At 39.5% G+C, this 15,432-nt stretch overlaps 1 protein-coding gene across 1 annotated transcript in view; it reads left to right on the forward strand.

The window, feature by feature from the left end:
* Nucleotides 1-6: 6 nt before the first annotated feature.
* The window catches only part of CMYA5 (cardiomyopathy associated 5), a 29,392-nt gene continuing 13,966 nt past the window's right edge, over nt 7-15,432 (forward strand). The window contains exons 1-7 of the mRNA XM_085043372.1: nt 7-1,896; nt 4,571-4,666; nt 5,335-5,568; nt 7,389-7,411; nt 9,336-9,457; nt 13,375-13,524; nt 14,468-14,614. Of these exons, the coding sequence (XP_084899498.1) occupies nt 67-1,896; nt 4,571-4,666; nt 5,335-5,568; nt 7,389-7,411; nt 9,336-9,457; nt 13,375-13,524; nt 14,468-14,614 (2,602 nt within the window). The 5' untranslated portion in view covers nt 7-66. The remainder of the gene's footprint in view (nt 1,897-4,570; nt 4,667-5,334; nt 5,569-7,388; nt 7,412-9,335; nt 9,458-13,374; nt 13,525-14,467; nt 14,615-15,432) is intronic.

The following is a 15,432-nucleotide window of genomic DNA, read 5'->3' on the forward strand; positions in this document are numbered from 1 at the left end:
TATGAAATACTCAATATTCATGCTCCTACATATATTTCTTCTGTTGACCAAGAAGAAAGTAAACACATGCCTGATAAATTAGAATACTTGGAAACAAATCCTTCATTTAGAAGAAAATTAGCTGATGATGGCCAGAGAGCCCTAACTTCTGGAAGAACCACAGAAATTTCAGACAGCTCAGTACTGGGAAAGACTGCAAGCCATGAACTACTAGAATTGGTCAAAAAGGATGATGTTGAGGACACTGGAGAAACTCAACAAGAAAATATCCTGTTGCCAGAAAACAATGAATGTGCAATGTTGGATCCTAATAATGGTACTGCTGATATGGATTATTTTGAAAAATATACATTGATTGATGACAAATCCCCAGTTAAACCACAATTTGAAAGAAGAATTTCATTGTCTCCTGTGACAGAAGATCCCGATGAATCTATGGAAGAAGCCAAATCTTTTAAAGAAAGTACTGAGGTAGATACATTGGAAGAATTTTCCTTACTTGAGGACGTGGATGAAGTCTTTTATGGTACCATAAAAGGAGAAAGCAATATGGAGTCCTATGCAGATGCTATGAAACCTTTACCACTGCAGAAATCAATAGAATTTAGCAGCAAAAGCATTACAAATGTAGAAGATGAACAGAAGTCACCAGGGACCCCACTCTTTGATTCAGAAGAAGGAGTGCTAGAACGATCTCTTTTGTTCCCTACCACTGTTGCTGCAGTTAACCCAGAGCTTCTAGAAGAGCCACCTGCTCTATCATTTTTGTACAAGGACCTCTATGCAGAAGCAGTAGGAGAAAAGACAAAGGATGAAACTCCCTCTGATGAAGAAAGTGGTAATTCTAATGCTTCTTTCCCTAGCAGAAATTCAGACACAGATGATGGAACTGGAATATATTTTGAAAAATACATTCTTAAAGATGAAATTCCAAGTAAGGCCATAGGCCCTCAGAAAAATCAGATACCAGAAGATGAGTCCTTTAGTGAAGGAATTTTGGTTTGGGATTCTGAGGACAAGCAGAAGCAGGGATCTGGTGATGTTCAGTATGTCAAAACTGAGGTTCTGTCAGAAAGAGGTGTTATGGAGAGAGACAAAATCCAGGTTGACAGCAACATTCAAGCAACAGTTTGCAAGCCAATGCATGCCATTCCTTTTCAAAGCAAAACAATTCTTTCAGGTGCAAGAACTGATACCTCTGAACAAAGAGAAGAAGAAAACATACCAGTAGAAACAACTGACGAGTTGCCAGAAGAGTCAAGTCAACAAGCACACAGTCAACAAGTGGATTATCAGGGAGCTGCATATCAAGAAGCTGGTGATAAGCAGGAAGAACAGCAAGATATAACAGCAGTTCCTCAAATGGAAAAATACGTCCCGTATGTCAGGGCTCCCACTGAAGAGAGTGTAGATGATCACTACACTCAGGAACATCTGTCCTTTGTTCCCACCACTGCACAAACAGAGGATCCACACTTGCAAACAGAGGAGCAACACCCTGATATTTATGAAGATCTTGCTGAGTCAATGGACTATGATGTGATTACACAAGAAGAGCTTTTGCAAGATGAAATATCATCTCAATTTGCGCACGAGGAGCTATTATTTGAAGACAGGGACTCCTTTGATCATGCTGCTGATAGTTATGAATTTGTTAATGAGCCAGAACAAAGAACACCTGTTGAAGTTGAAGATTCAGGCTTTGTGGTGATGTATCCTGAAAAATCAGCAACAAACATTCCTCAGGTTGAAAGCCCACACAGAGAACTGAAGAAAACGCAAGTAGACACTTATTGTTACCACTGCAAATGCCCAATATCTGCTATTGACAAGCTTTTTGGAGAGCATAAAGACCATGAAGTCACAACGCTAGATGATGCTGCAACCAAGATGAAGGTAAGAATTAATTTGGGAAAGAAAAGGAGCTACTGAGGCTAATTTCTCCAGTCCTCTTGCATTGTCAAGGGGAGAGGCTTCAAAGAGCAGTCCAGAAGCTAAGCTGCAGTATGTAGGAAATAAAAACTATTACTAAACACCTGTCAGAGATCTTGAAGGGAGACTGTCTTATTAAGGTATTCTCTGGAGGCCTAGGCTTGCTAAGCTGGTATTTTAATTTATTCAGAAGTTGGAATGGCCTTGTTTATATGTAGCTGTTACCAGACTTTCCATCTTTCAGCCTTATCTGTGTAAGTTTGTTCTGTTTTGGATATTTAGGGGGAGAAATGGGAAGAATGTTGTTTCTGTGAAAATAAAACTTGAGTAGCAGCAGCTCACTTCACGTGACAAGTTACAGAAACCTCCACATGTGGAGACGGGTACCATCATAAACTGTTCCCTGTCCCACTTACAGGCGTTGGTTGTTTGGAGATGTTAGACAAATTACACTACACAGTTTTGTTGAAGTGCCAGCCTATTTTCCGGTCCATTCATTTTCATCTGCAAGATGGCCTTAAATTGGAGAGGGATGTTTTACAAGGGCATGTAGTGACAAGGGGTAAGGTCTTTAAACTGTGATGAGGCAGGTTTGGATTAGACATTAGGAAAATAATTCTTCACTCTGAGGGTGGTGTGGCAGTGGAAAAGATTGCCCAGAGAAGTGGATGCACCACATCACCACAGTGTTCAAGGCCAGGCTGGATGGGGCTCTGAGCCACCTGGTCTAATGGAAGGTGTCCCTGTCCATGGCAAGGAGATTGGAATTAGATGGTCTTTAAGGTCCCTTCCAATCCAAATCATTCTGTGATCTGCACCAATAGCATTGTAGCATCAGCACAGGTAAGAGTTTATTAAGTCCTATTTCTTGCCACTATTGCTAAGCTGTTCCCCACTAAAAGACAGATAAAATGCCCTCCATTTTAGTAAGCTAGGCCATTGCTACAAATACTAGTGAAAATGCTTTTTCTGTGGAAACTACTGTTCATTGAAGAGCAGTTCTGATACCTCACTTCCCCCATATCAGATCTGTTCATGTACAAGTGAACATATCATACAGACGTTCCTTTCTCAGTTACCAGCTATTTACTCTCACCCCAGTTACCAGCTATTTACTCTCACCCCAGTAAATGAAAGGTGAGGTCTCTTTCTTGGCTTTGTGTTATCTTTGTGTTACCTCACATGCAGAAAAGAGAAATCAAAAGTAGGAGGAGTTGATGTGACAGTTTCAAATATCAGTACTTGCAAACTATCTCCATGGTGTGTAGATGTGTAATGTTAGAGCTGCTTTTTATATATGGCCATTCATGCCTGACTTAGCAGTGACAACAAGCCACCAGTAAATCAGTAATAAAGTCAGAGACCCCAGCCACCCCTCAAATGTACCCTCATTACAGCGAGACAAGTTGAGCTGCAAATAAACATCCCATGATATCACTCCCTGGCTGTGGAACACGGATATGAAGCCAATATTAAATTTGGCTGCAACACAGGCCTGGCTTCATATGATTTCTAGCATTCAGGGCTCAGGTTACTTTGAGACTGCATTTGTATGTCTCTTGTTATGTCTGTATAATTACTGAGAAAACATTAAGATAACAAAATGTTTGTTGCATGATTTTTTAAATTATTTAAATTTTTTATTATTGTTGCATGAAAATGGTAAGAACGTAGCTTCACAGTAAATTAAATGAACTATGGATGGCATCCATAAGATTTTTATAATTTGTCTGGAAAAACAGAAATTTGTTTCCCAATCTTAGTGATTTGTCCTATATTTTTTTTAAGTGAGCTTTCAATTGTATTGTCCAATGTCACATTTATAATTAATGTAAAGTCATGTGCTTATTTTCTACAGATGTAGCTGCAAAATTTTGCCATAATAAGAGTCTGTTACAAAGGAAGATAATCTTCATTTTAGATTTATGCCATCTAATTAAAACTAAGCATTTTTATGAATAATGAATTGTGCCGTAGCAGTTGAACAGCTTGCTTTCATAAAAGGTCAAGAAGGACTAAGAAGAATTCTGAGCTGTCTCTGATGCCCGTTGTGCCTTGGACTGCTTTTGTTTCCACATAACTCAATCAGGGATTTTGACAACTTCTTGTTAATAGGAATTACATATATTATATATATATATATAGACATACATAAAGATATATCTATTTATCTATATATTCATATATATATATACAGATATATATCTTTAAAATTCTAATTTAAAAAGCCATGACACTGTATAAGCTATTACCCTCACAACTATCTTTGTTATCTTCCTTTTCATGGGTTTGTTCCTGTGATCTCTCAAGGACACCCATGAGGCTCTGAGTACCCTCACTCTCTGGCAAAGCTGCACTGGAATTCATAATGTTCAACAACTTGTATGGACACAGCACCTTGCTGAACTGAGCTCACTTGTTTTGGTTTGGAAACAGTTCTGTGACTGTTCCAGTTGCTATTTCTGTGCTTGTCTTTGTAGCCAGCGTGATACTTGAACTTATTTAGCAATTGTTCCAATGGTGGAAGGAAAATATTGGCAGAAGGAAAATATTCACCTAAAATAAATTCTATGTAAATATTATATAAGATATTTTATAAGATAACCTGCCTAAGATACTGAAACATTTTAAATTTCAGGATCAGTTAAGGGAATTGCTAATAGCGCTGGAAGAAAAGTCAATGAAGATCGAAGGGTTTGTGAGTGATATTGAATTGCGATTTAACTCAGTTGAGGTAAGTCCAGTGTTTTATCACACCAGTTTTCTTTCCCTCTATAAGATTGCTTCTAAGATATGCTTGCCTTGTTGTGCAGCATCATTGCTTCCACTAAAATGGGCTGTTTCTTCAGTCCTCAAATTGACCTCTCTGGAGGTTCATTGGAAGGTGTTAACTTTGGAGGAAGAAAAAGATTGCTTTTTTGCACATTACTGCAAAGTGGAATATGCAACTGTCAAACACTGAAGGAAAAAGTTCCCTTAATTTTGTTTATGCCAATAAAAAGCTCACACTGTGTCCTTACTTAGAATTCCTTGTGAAGCATCTAAATTAGCTGCCCAGTATGTTAAGTTCTGATTGCCCAAATTCTTAAGCCTTGAGAACTGTATTAACTAAAAGTTTTAAATATGGGTTTTTATCTAATTTGTAGTCAGACTTCCTATCTCAGTGCTCAAATATGAAAGTTTCATTTTAAACTCTAACAGTAAAAAAACAATAACAAAACCAAAAAAACCAGAGCTGTCGTTGTTTTCTATTTATTTCTCTAGGGATATTTTTCCCATAGGACTTTACACAAACAAAATTGTCTTATTGTCAATGTGCCAGAATGAATCTGATGGATGTCTTGTGTATGGGTAATTGAGAACTTCTGCGTATTCATTAAATGTTGTCATTTTATTCTGCAGCAAAACTGTAAGAAAAATGCAGACTTATTGGAAAAGCAGAATGAAGAGATGCTTAAGAAAGTGGTAGCACAATATGATGAGAAATCAGAGAACTTTGAGGAAGTGAAGAAGATGAAAATGGAGTACCTGTATGAGCAGATGGTAAATTTCCAGCAAACTGTTGATTCAGCAAAGGAAACTTTGGAGACAACAGTAAAAGAAACAGATAAAGTGGATGGATTTGTTTTCCTAAATGTAAGTAGAATTGGCTTTCATGCTGTAGCTTTTATGATATTAGTTAGGAAAGGACTTCTGTATCTAGGGTCTCAATGAATAATTTACTTTTTTTTGTTTGTTTTTTGAAGATAGCTAAATCCTACTAGTTCAGCTATTCCACTTTGAAACTGTTGGATCATTTGCTTCTGATGTGGGAATTCTCAGACAGAACTGTAGAGATGATGCGCAGGGCAAAAACATGACTTATGCTACTAAAATGGTTCTGTTTGTTTTATAAGAAGGTGAAAAGATAATATACCTAGTTTGACACAAACATACAGTTTGATAATATACCTAGCATTAATTATTCACTGAGAAGTAAGACATGTTAGAGTATTTAGGTATTTTACTATATGAACAATGAAATACATATTATGTATAATAATAAACAACGAGAAAGTGATTTTTGAAATAAGAAAATGTAATTGAAAAGTAGAACTGTTTCTAGGCTGTAGGGTTTTTCTTGTGTGTTGTTATTGTTCTGGGGCTTTGCTGTTGTTTTGGGGTGTTGTTTAATGAGCAGACAGACAGTGTGCACTCAAAATGACTGAGGCTGTGATAAATATTTACTGTTGAAAAACAGTGAGGGGCTGTATGGTACTTGGTTGCTGACTGGGGTGAACCACGACAGTTGGATAGGTTGAGGGCTGTGCATGTGAGGTGCATGTCTCTAATGTCCTTTCTGGATGTTAAAAACGTCTGCAGTAAATCTGCAGGACTGGGCATACCTAACTCACACAGTCATTAGTATTAAACTTTGTTCAGAGGGTGTTGTAGGTCCTGGGTCCTCCAGTACTCTTCTTGTGCTGCAAGACTTGTCCTTAAGTGAGCCACAGTACCTTCTTCTCTCCACAAGTGTAATAACAGTCTCAAAGAGGATGGAGCTTCTGGAATAATAATCTTCCCCCATTATGGCATTAGCACGTGGCCTGAAAGTCGCAGAGAAACTATCCTGGAATGCCAGAAACAAAAATGTCAAATTACTGTCTAAAGAGTGATCACTCATGCAAAACAAACCAGCTTTCAAAATGCAAATGCAAATGCCCAACACATATATGCCCCAGCAGCTACAGAAACAATGGACCAATACTTGGCTTTCTTCCCTGCTCCATGCTACACAATGTCTTAGTATTCTGTAACCAAGTGAATGTTGTGATAGATTGGCTATTTGGGATGGATGAAAAATCTAGATTATTTTCCTGATTTTGTGAGGATCAGTGCTTTAGCAAAAAGATAACTTTGTAATCTCTAATTCTTTTGTGATGGTGTGAAAATTATTAGATTCCCTGCTCCCTTCTGTTGGTGATAAAGAACAGGAAATTTTTTGTTCACAGGCTAGAACATAAACTGAAGATTCCTGGGGCATGGGATAAACTCCTAGTCCATAAGTACAAATGGCATACAGCTTCTAGTAATAAGAAGTTATGAAGGACATTTTAGCCAAAATTTGGATTTTACTATTCTTAATGTGCAAGTGACTTCTTTCTCTAAAAGTCCTGGTGTAAGAAAGTACTTGACTATGCTCTGGTGTTTAAACCTAGATATTGAATGCTGACCCCTCAGGCACTTAAAACGAGATTTATACTCTAATACCCTGCTGAGCCAGAGCTTTGAAGTGAAATATTCTTAAGGAAACAAATTCTCTGCTGGTGTGAATGCGCAGCATTCCACACAACCTCAAGTCAATAAAGCTGTGGTTTATGTGAAGAATAAAAAGACTGTTAGATGATCATGATCAGCTTTTCAGCATTTTGGGGGTTTTGAACACTGATAACGTATTTATTTTTTTCCTCCTCTAGTCATCTAAGGAATTGAATAAAAGGTACATGAAGTATGGGTTAAGTGCACTGTAGTGAGTACTAGGCCTGCATGCTTCATTTAGTATTTGCAAGCTTTGAAAACACACTGCTAGTAATCAGAGCTACGTTTACAAACCTTGCAAATAACAAAATTAAGAAAAGTAATTTTAGACTTGTTGCTGTGACTGATTTTGAAGTGTTTTGCACATGTTCTGTAATACATTAATTAAACAAATAGCATGTTAAAACATCGGCCCAATTTTAAATATCTACAGACATTTTTAAACAGATGCTCCTTGTAGTTTTTACTATACATACATATACAAAAACCATTTTGACCATGCTTCCACCTTTTAGACTGATCAGACATATCACTGATATGGGTTTGTTTTCACTAGTCTGGTTCTGTATCACTTGGTCTCTGAAAGGTTACAATACAAAGCAACACAGGTCGTTTCACCATGTTTCTGAACACAACTCCAGAAAAATGAGATTAAGTAGATTTCAAAACCTTACTAGGAGACTACAAGCTGATGTTTTCCTATGCCACTCCATCGGCACTGCCTGACTGGGTGTGTCAGAGGGCTGGTGCTTCATCATGTCTGCATCATGGTCTGCCTGTACACCCCAGTAAATGCATACAATCACAAACAGTTCTCTGCCATGTGGGATTTTCTCAGGGAAGTTATTTTGGTGAGTCCCATCCTTTATGAGAGTGGTGTTCAATCATAAGCCCATATTCCCCAAATAACTTTTCTAGAGTGGAGGAAAAACATTCAGAGCAGTAGGCTGCAGGCGCTATGCAAGCCCCCAAAACTGCACTGCCCCCTGCACCATCCCTGACTTTCCCCAGAGGGCTTGGGCATTGCACAGTGCATATCAAACATACCCTTTTCAGTGCTGCCTCAGCCATCACAGAGATATGCATGCTGACATAGACTGGGGTATAGCAGTGACACCAGGGTTTCAGTTTGCAGGCAAATTACAACCTCAGGAGAGCGATCTGAAGAGAATGTGCCAAACACCCCTTCAAGGTTTCTATTAATCTCCAGAATTAGGACTGTAAATTTGGACTCACCTGTTGCAAGTCAAACTGTCTGGCCATGTATCTGCCTTCAGTTTATTGCATAAGATTAGGGTGGGTAAAATGCGACAAAGCAATTTTCCAGGGCTTTCTGTCCATTTGATCTGTACTTGTTTACTTACACAATAAAGTTTGTTCTGTTTGGTGCATGGGCTTAGTTATTACTTTAGTTTGATAATAACTGACTACCTAAAATAGTTCAAGAACAAGTCTATTTAACAATGCATGCTTTTCTAAAACAAGTGTCTTTTATATTTGCTGTGCTTTGTTAAGATTATGCATAATTAACTAGTTCAGTGACTGAGAAAAAATGAAGGGGAGAAAGACAAAATTCAGATGAATTGAAAAAAAAACTTCTTCATTTTCTTGAGGCTGCTTCTGTCCCAGAGTTGAAGATGTTTCAGGTTTTTTCATATAATGAGCCCAGCAAATATGGGCTAATTGAGTGGAATATATCTTCCCTCTCATGTTCTCCTGGCTTGTCACAAAGCAGCTGCTTTACGTTACATCTATGGAGTCAGCTGCTGTAGTTAGCTCTAAGGTTTGTAACCTTTAAAGGCACTGCATTAGCAAGCCCAAACCCCTGTGTTCTTGAGAGTCTTGCTGTGACTTCCAAGCCGTCACATTCTCATGGGTTAAGTGTAAACAGATCATGTGTACTCACTGTGCTCCTGATTAGAAACTGCAGTATGGTCTAAAAATTCAATATCAGGGAAACGGCTTCTCCTTGCATGCTGTCCTCAAATTCACAGGAAATATTTAGAGAAGCCTATGTAACATGGTCTTTACTTCTGGTCTTTAGAAAACTATGCAAACCCACAAATTATTTATATGGACTTTGATATGTGCTTTCTTCCAATTAGGTTACTTTCTGCAATGGATACCACCCTCTCTTTAGAGAAGGTGCCCAGTGCTTTTTCACTGTTTGAGCACTATGCAGACAGTCCAGGACAAAGCAACCAACACTCCTTACAACACGTGGCTGGTAAGAAACTCTGGGTATCATCATCACAAAAGCTTTTTTGGCAATGCTTTGGAAACTTTAGGAAGCTAAAAACAGAATCTATTTGAGAAGTGTAAATTTGCAAACCGTGTAATTAGCAATCAGAGTTGAATGTTAAATGGAGTTTAATTGTGCACAAGTGTTTGGCTTATAGTAGGTACAGTAACATGAGCAACAGAGGGAGAAGTGCTAAATTGGGGGATTCTTACATCATTTCAGACATCTGTATCTCAGACAAGCTGAGGGTCTCGATCTGTAAATCTCCCAAGGCTAAAGAAGTTGCTTTTCCTTGCTGGCAGAGATAAAAGAAGCAATCAAAGGGTCTCCTGAGCTCTCTTCCTCTGAGGGTGGCAGCCCCAGAATGCCTGGTGTGGGAAAGAGAGCAGGGGGCTGGCTGATGGCTGAGGTCCCTGGACTTTTCACAAGTGAATGGAGACACCTGAAACTCCTAAGGGATGTGTAGGGAAGGAGGTTAACTATAGCTGGAAACAGCCTCTGCTTGGGAAGGTACTAGTGAAAATCACACATGGTAAAGGGGGTTAACTTATCTTTTTCTGATATTTCATGTCCTTTAAAAAGCCTGACTGGGCTTTCTGCTCTGCCTGTATATAAAGGTGTATTATCTAGATCTGGACAGCTGTCAGTGAAGATCTTGTCAGCAGCATTTTGTGGATTCATTGTCTTCATAAGGGGACCTCACTCCAGGGTTTCTTTTTCAAGAGAACATTGGTTTATGGATCTCACTGTCATGCTTTGTGATCTCCCATTTGTCGTCACATGCACCAGTGCCATCAAAGTCACTCCTTGGCTTTTGAAGTGAAGCCTCTTTCTAATGTATTTGGTCCCTGAGCACCAAAACCGTAGCATTAAATTCCCTAAGGTGCTTTGTTCATTGGCTGGATTTTCAAGTTACTAATGGGACATTGGAGAAGTGACCACCTTGTGCAGACACTCTGGTGTCTAATATGGGCTGAGTGCACTTAGCAGTATGGGGAGATTGTCTCTCTCCTCCACACCACTGCTTTTATTAGTAGAGGAGCTCAATATATACTAGAGGAACTCAAATATATCTGAGATGTTAATGTCCGTGTCAGATTTGTATGAATGTGCCTGTGGCAGGTGAAGTTGGACAGGCATTTGTGCATACAGCATCATCGCCATGTCATTTTTTTAGGAAGTTGGATAAAAAGACCTTTTTTATAATTCACTCTGTCAGTTAACTTGCTGGTGTAAATGTGCTGTGTGTCTTGGCTTAGTTCCTTAACTTCCTGTTGCAGTCCCATGGCTGCAACCATTCGTTCCTCCTAGGCTGCTGCCTACTGGCAAGGTCATACAGGAGGACAGATCCTTGAATTTCCTTTTCCCACAAGCCACTCCAACATCTATCTCCCTAAACTGCTGAAATATGCTTTCTGGGTTCGTTTGCATTAGCTACTGTGTTTGCTGGCTCCAGACCAGTTTGCTATGACAAACTGCAAATGAATAATTGTCCACTAGCAAGCGATCTTCAAAGCTCCTTATCCTTTATGTTTACCTAATCTCAACATACCTAGTTTTCTGTCTTCACTTTTACTTCAAAGTGATTTTTATTTTGGCAAGGAGTAGACAAAAAAAATTGGGGTGTTTTTTCTTACTTGTTTGATAGTTTGTTTTTTCAAGGTTACACCCTTCCTGAAGGAAAACAGTTACATATATACCTGAATTTTGATTTGGAATTAAATAGCTTAAATACATAATTTATCAAATACTGGCCACCATTTTCAGTCAGTCAGAATTTTATTTGACTGAAGCCATACGATGAAATGCATATGAATGTGCCATGCTTCTTCAATGCATATATTTTCCTTCAGAAAGTATGGTGTTTTACTGAACATTTTCACAGAACATTATTGTCACCATTTCAGAAACATCTTTCCTTCAAAATGCTCTCCATTTCCAAAGTTTCCATATCCACTAATATAAAGCCCTTTTCCCTCAAATTCTTCCTCCTTTCATGTAATCCATTTCCATTCACAAATGTATTAACATAAAAAAACTGTTGTACCATGCCGTTGAGCATGAGGGAATGCAGGTTCTGCCTGGGAATAGAAGAGTGGGAACAATTAAAAAATTTAGAAATTATTATTTCCAAAGCCCACTGCAAGTCCTGTCCTTTTATATTGGAAGGTGAGAATCTTTCCAGATTGTAAAGAAGTTTCCAATAGAGTCGCAGATTAATGTTTCTGCTCTCCATCTTCAAGTACACAAAGCCAAGGAAATGTTGTTTCTCATTACATTGGAAAACATATGGATTACTATTTTTCTCTCAGGGGCTGTGGAGATTAGGTAGCATGGTGACAAACTTCCTTACACCACAGCACTTCAATGAAAACTGAACTGATGAGAACATATCCCACTCTTCTGTTTAAAAATATCATTTAGTCAAACTCATATTGCAAATACCTCATTTTTTTGATTAAAACTCACTTAAAACAGCCCACTTAAAAAAAGGACAATGCATAAATATTCTGTTTCTGAAGAGGATAGTTAAGCTTCTTGTTTTGAAATTGCTTCCTTTCAAATTGCTTCATATTATGCAAAAGGAAATTAGAAATCAAATGTTTCTCGATGTTGCTGAACTGATTTTTGATATATGAAATGTTTTTTCAGAAGTTTCATTCAGTAAACTAGGTTCTGTTCAGATTTGGTGTAATAATAAGTCTTGCAACTGTGGGGTTTCTGTGATCAAAAATAGTGGTTTCTAGGCAACTTCATGGGGGAAAAAATGGTTTTCCCACCACGTCCACTGAAAGGAAGTATTTTCCTAAAGATGATAAATTTTTTAATTGCCAACTCTAGATGCAGTCAAAAGACAAAATGAGGATTGTTTTTAGCAATGAGAAGGATAATTTTTTTTTTCAATGGGAAGCAGATGTAATGTTACTGTACTGGTAGCTCTCTGTATAAATCATAAGGAAACAGCCAGCATCTGCATTTGCCTTGTTCATGCCACAGGGGATCATCATCATTACTGTGGAGATAACTGAAAAGAAAGCAAAAGCTTTCTGCTGAGATTCTAAGAGAATTCATGAAATATGGAAATTTACAGGGTAAAGAAATAGAACCATGTATTTTCGTTCCCTGCAATCACTTTAACAATTATCATCTTTTGGGGCTTTTTGCTTCTTTCTTTCCCCTCCCTCTCTTTTATGACATAATCACAGAGGAGAACAATATCTCATCTGTGGTTGGATCTGCGTCGCTCAGGAGACGAAGTTTGTGTGAAATGTGGGGAGCCTTGGAAATCTTTGGAGCACTTTTGGAGGAATGATCCTGGCTGCCCCGCAGGGTGCAGGTGCTCTGGCAGAAGTCAGGTTCACCTGCACCCCAAGGATTCTCAGTCCCCTGGGCCGGTGGGGAAATGACCACGGCAGGAAGGAGTGCCAGGTTGTGAATGTGCAGTAGGAGTCCAGCCCAGGGTGGAGCTGAGGCTGCAGGGAGCCCCCTGCTCCCCAGTGCAGTCAGAGCCTTCCCTGCCTAAAGCACATCCCTGCTGCTGCCAACGTCAGAGGCACTGGCACACTGCATGGATCCCTTCCTGGTGTGCCAGGGCCCTTCCCCTGCCCACAGTTCTGGGATCAGTACACACATCTCTCTCTGGAGGAGGGTGTGGGCACACACTTCACCCTGGGTTTGGGTGGTCCCAGTGCCAGGACTGCATCTTATTTTGTCCAGACTGTGAGGGAAATTGGGGGCTTCCAATGTATTTCTGTATTCTGAATTTCTGTATTCCAGTGTATTCTATATTTCCTGCTGTACTTGCTCTGTGAAAATAAGCAACCTGAGTGGAAATAAGCAATTGAAAGTAATTCAGCTGAAAACACAGGAGTGTGTATAACAATAAGAGACTTTCCTCTCAGTCCCACAGACACCAACTGTCATACCTCAGGAGCCAAACTCGGCCACCAGCACCTCCATTGCTGTCTACTGGGCTGTGAATGATGGGGATACCATTGACTGCTTCCAGGTCTACTGTATGGAGGAGCTGCAAGCCAGCAAAGATGCAGGGGGTGCGTAAAGTCTTGCCTTTGCAATTGCCTTTCTGCCCTGGCCTGGGGTAAGCAGATGGGAGGGTGAGCTGCAGGGGAGTGCCCAGGACATGGAAAGAAGAATGGCTGTGAAGACCTCATGTATAGAACTAAAGATGGGCAATGGTGGAGGAGATCGTATGGAAGATGCTGTTTCTTCTCCTCCCCTTTGTCCCCCCAAATGCAAGATAATATCATGGTCTGCAAAGTCAAGGGCAGTTGTTTTCACCTATTGTGGTGCCTTTTCATGAAGAGGCCTGACCATCAGAGAGGTTGTGTCCATGCTGGCCCATGGGCACTCATGGAGATTGCAGACAGAGCTCCCAAGGGCACAGGTCTCATTAGGTTTTTAGGGCCTGCATGTGCTTCAGAAATACATCCTCACTGAAAAAGCATTGGGAAAATGCAGTCAGTATTTCCACACATAGACAAATTTATTTAAAAATATTTCAAATGTTTAAAATTGAATAAAGGGGATTGAAATGCTCATTCGTTAAAAAGCTCAAAGTAGAACATAAAGTCACTTCTAGTGACCAGGCTCTGCACAAATCCATGTGTGCATATATGTGCAGTCTAAAGAATGTCAAAGGCTTTTGTAATTTATAGCTAAAGGCTATCCAGTTCATTATGAGAAATTGCTGTTACGGAGTGATGACACCAGGGTTGGTAACTGCAGTCTAGTCCTCAGTAGGACTGAGGGCAATAATATCCCCTTGCCATCAATGGCATTTATGTACACTAACTCAAGGGCACATCAAAAACTTTCTGCCCAAAACAAATCAGTGAAATACGGAGATCTTAGCTAGTAATAATACCTGGATTTTTTTAATTCACTGTTTTTAATATGTTATTTGGGAGGTTCTGTTGTAAGCCCTACCAGTGCAACCAGGAGTGTGATGTCCTGTGCATGTGTGTGTTCTCCTAGCCTTAGTGGAAGAGTACAGAGTGACAGTGAAGGAGAGCCACTGCATTCTGGAAGACCTGGAGCCAGATCGCTGCTACAGCGTGTGGGTTATGGCTGTGAATGGCACAGGCTGCAGCTTACCCAGTGAAAAAGCCATTTTTAAAACAGGTATGTACATACTTTGTCATTTAATTATTACAAGTTTTAGGTCCTTAGACGAATTTAGTCCACAGTGTTACTGACACAGAAGAAACTGCTTCATTTAGCCCATCTGGCAGATAGCAGGCAGTTCATGGTCATTTCCCTGTTTGCTAAGAGATAGTGGCATAATCGCTCCTGAGAGGAAACCACATGCATTCAAATTTGAAGATGTTTCCAGTGTCAGGCCACATGGCTGCAGCATCAGGGCAGCACATTATGTATTTATTTTCTGAGTGTTTGCAGTGCTCCAGGGAAGCTCTGGAAAAGCCACCTGGCTGCTCCCTGCTGCTGCTCCCTCTCCTGCCCACAGTGGAGATGTCTGCATGTTTTGCCTCTCTGCCATGTTCCTGAATACATTTATATTGCACTGATTTAAACTATTTCACTTTTTCAAGGGAAGGACTGTTTTACTAAGGTTACATGCTGTGTCTGGCTTAGTGGGACAAAAATCTCAGGTGTGGCTGAGAGGCTCTGCTGTTTTTTTAAGTAGTATAAATTAAGATGAATAATTAGATGAGCATTGCTTATGAGCTTCATTTGACTGATTAATTTTTCTGAGCATTAATTTCTTTAATAATTTTTATTGACAAAACTATTGCTTCTTGAATTACAAGCAAAGAGAAGCATCCTTGTGTTTGAGGCCCTCCTGCCAGACAAGTTTTTCACTGGTACAGCATAAAAACAATTATTCCATTCCTGTAGTCACAAATACAGGCAAGGATATTTAACAATTTCATAATAAAAAAATCTGTACCACACTGGATTTCTTGTCAAAATCACTTGGC

Source organism: Lichenostomus cassidix, chromosome Z (assembly GCF_008360975.1).
Source record: "Lichenostomus cassidix isolate B80296 chromosome Z, HeHo_3.0, whole genome shotgun sequence".
Taxonomy (NCBI): domain Eukaryota; kingdom Metazoa; phylum Chordata; class Aves; order Passeriformes; family Meliphagidae; genus Lichenostomus; species Lichenostomus cassidix.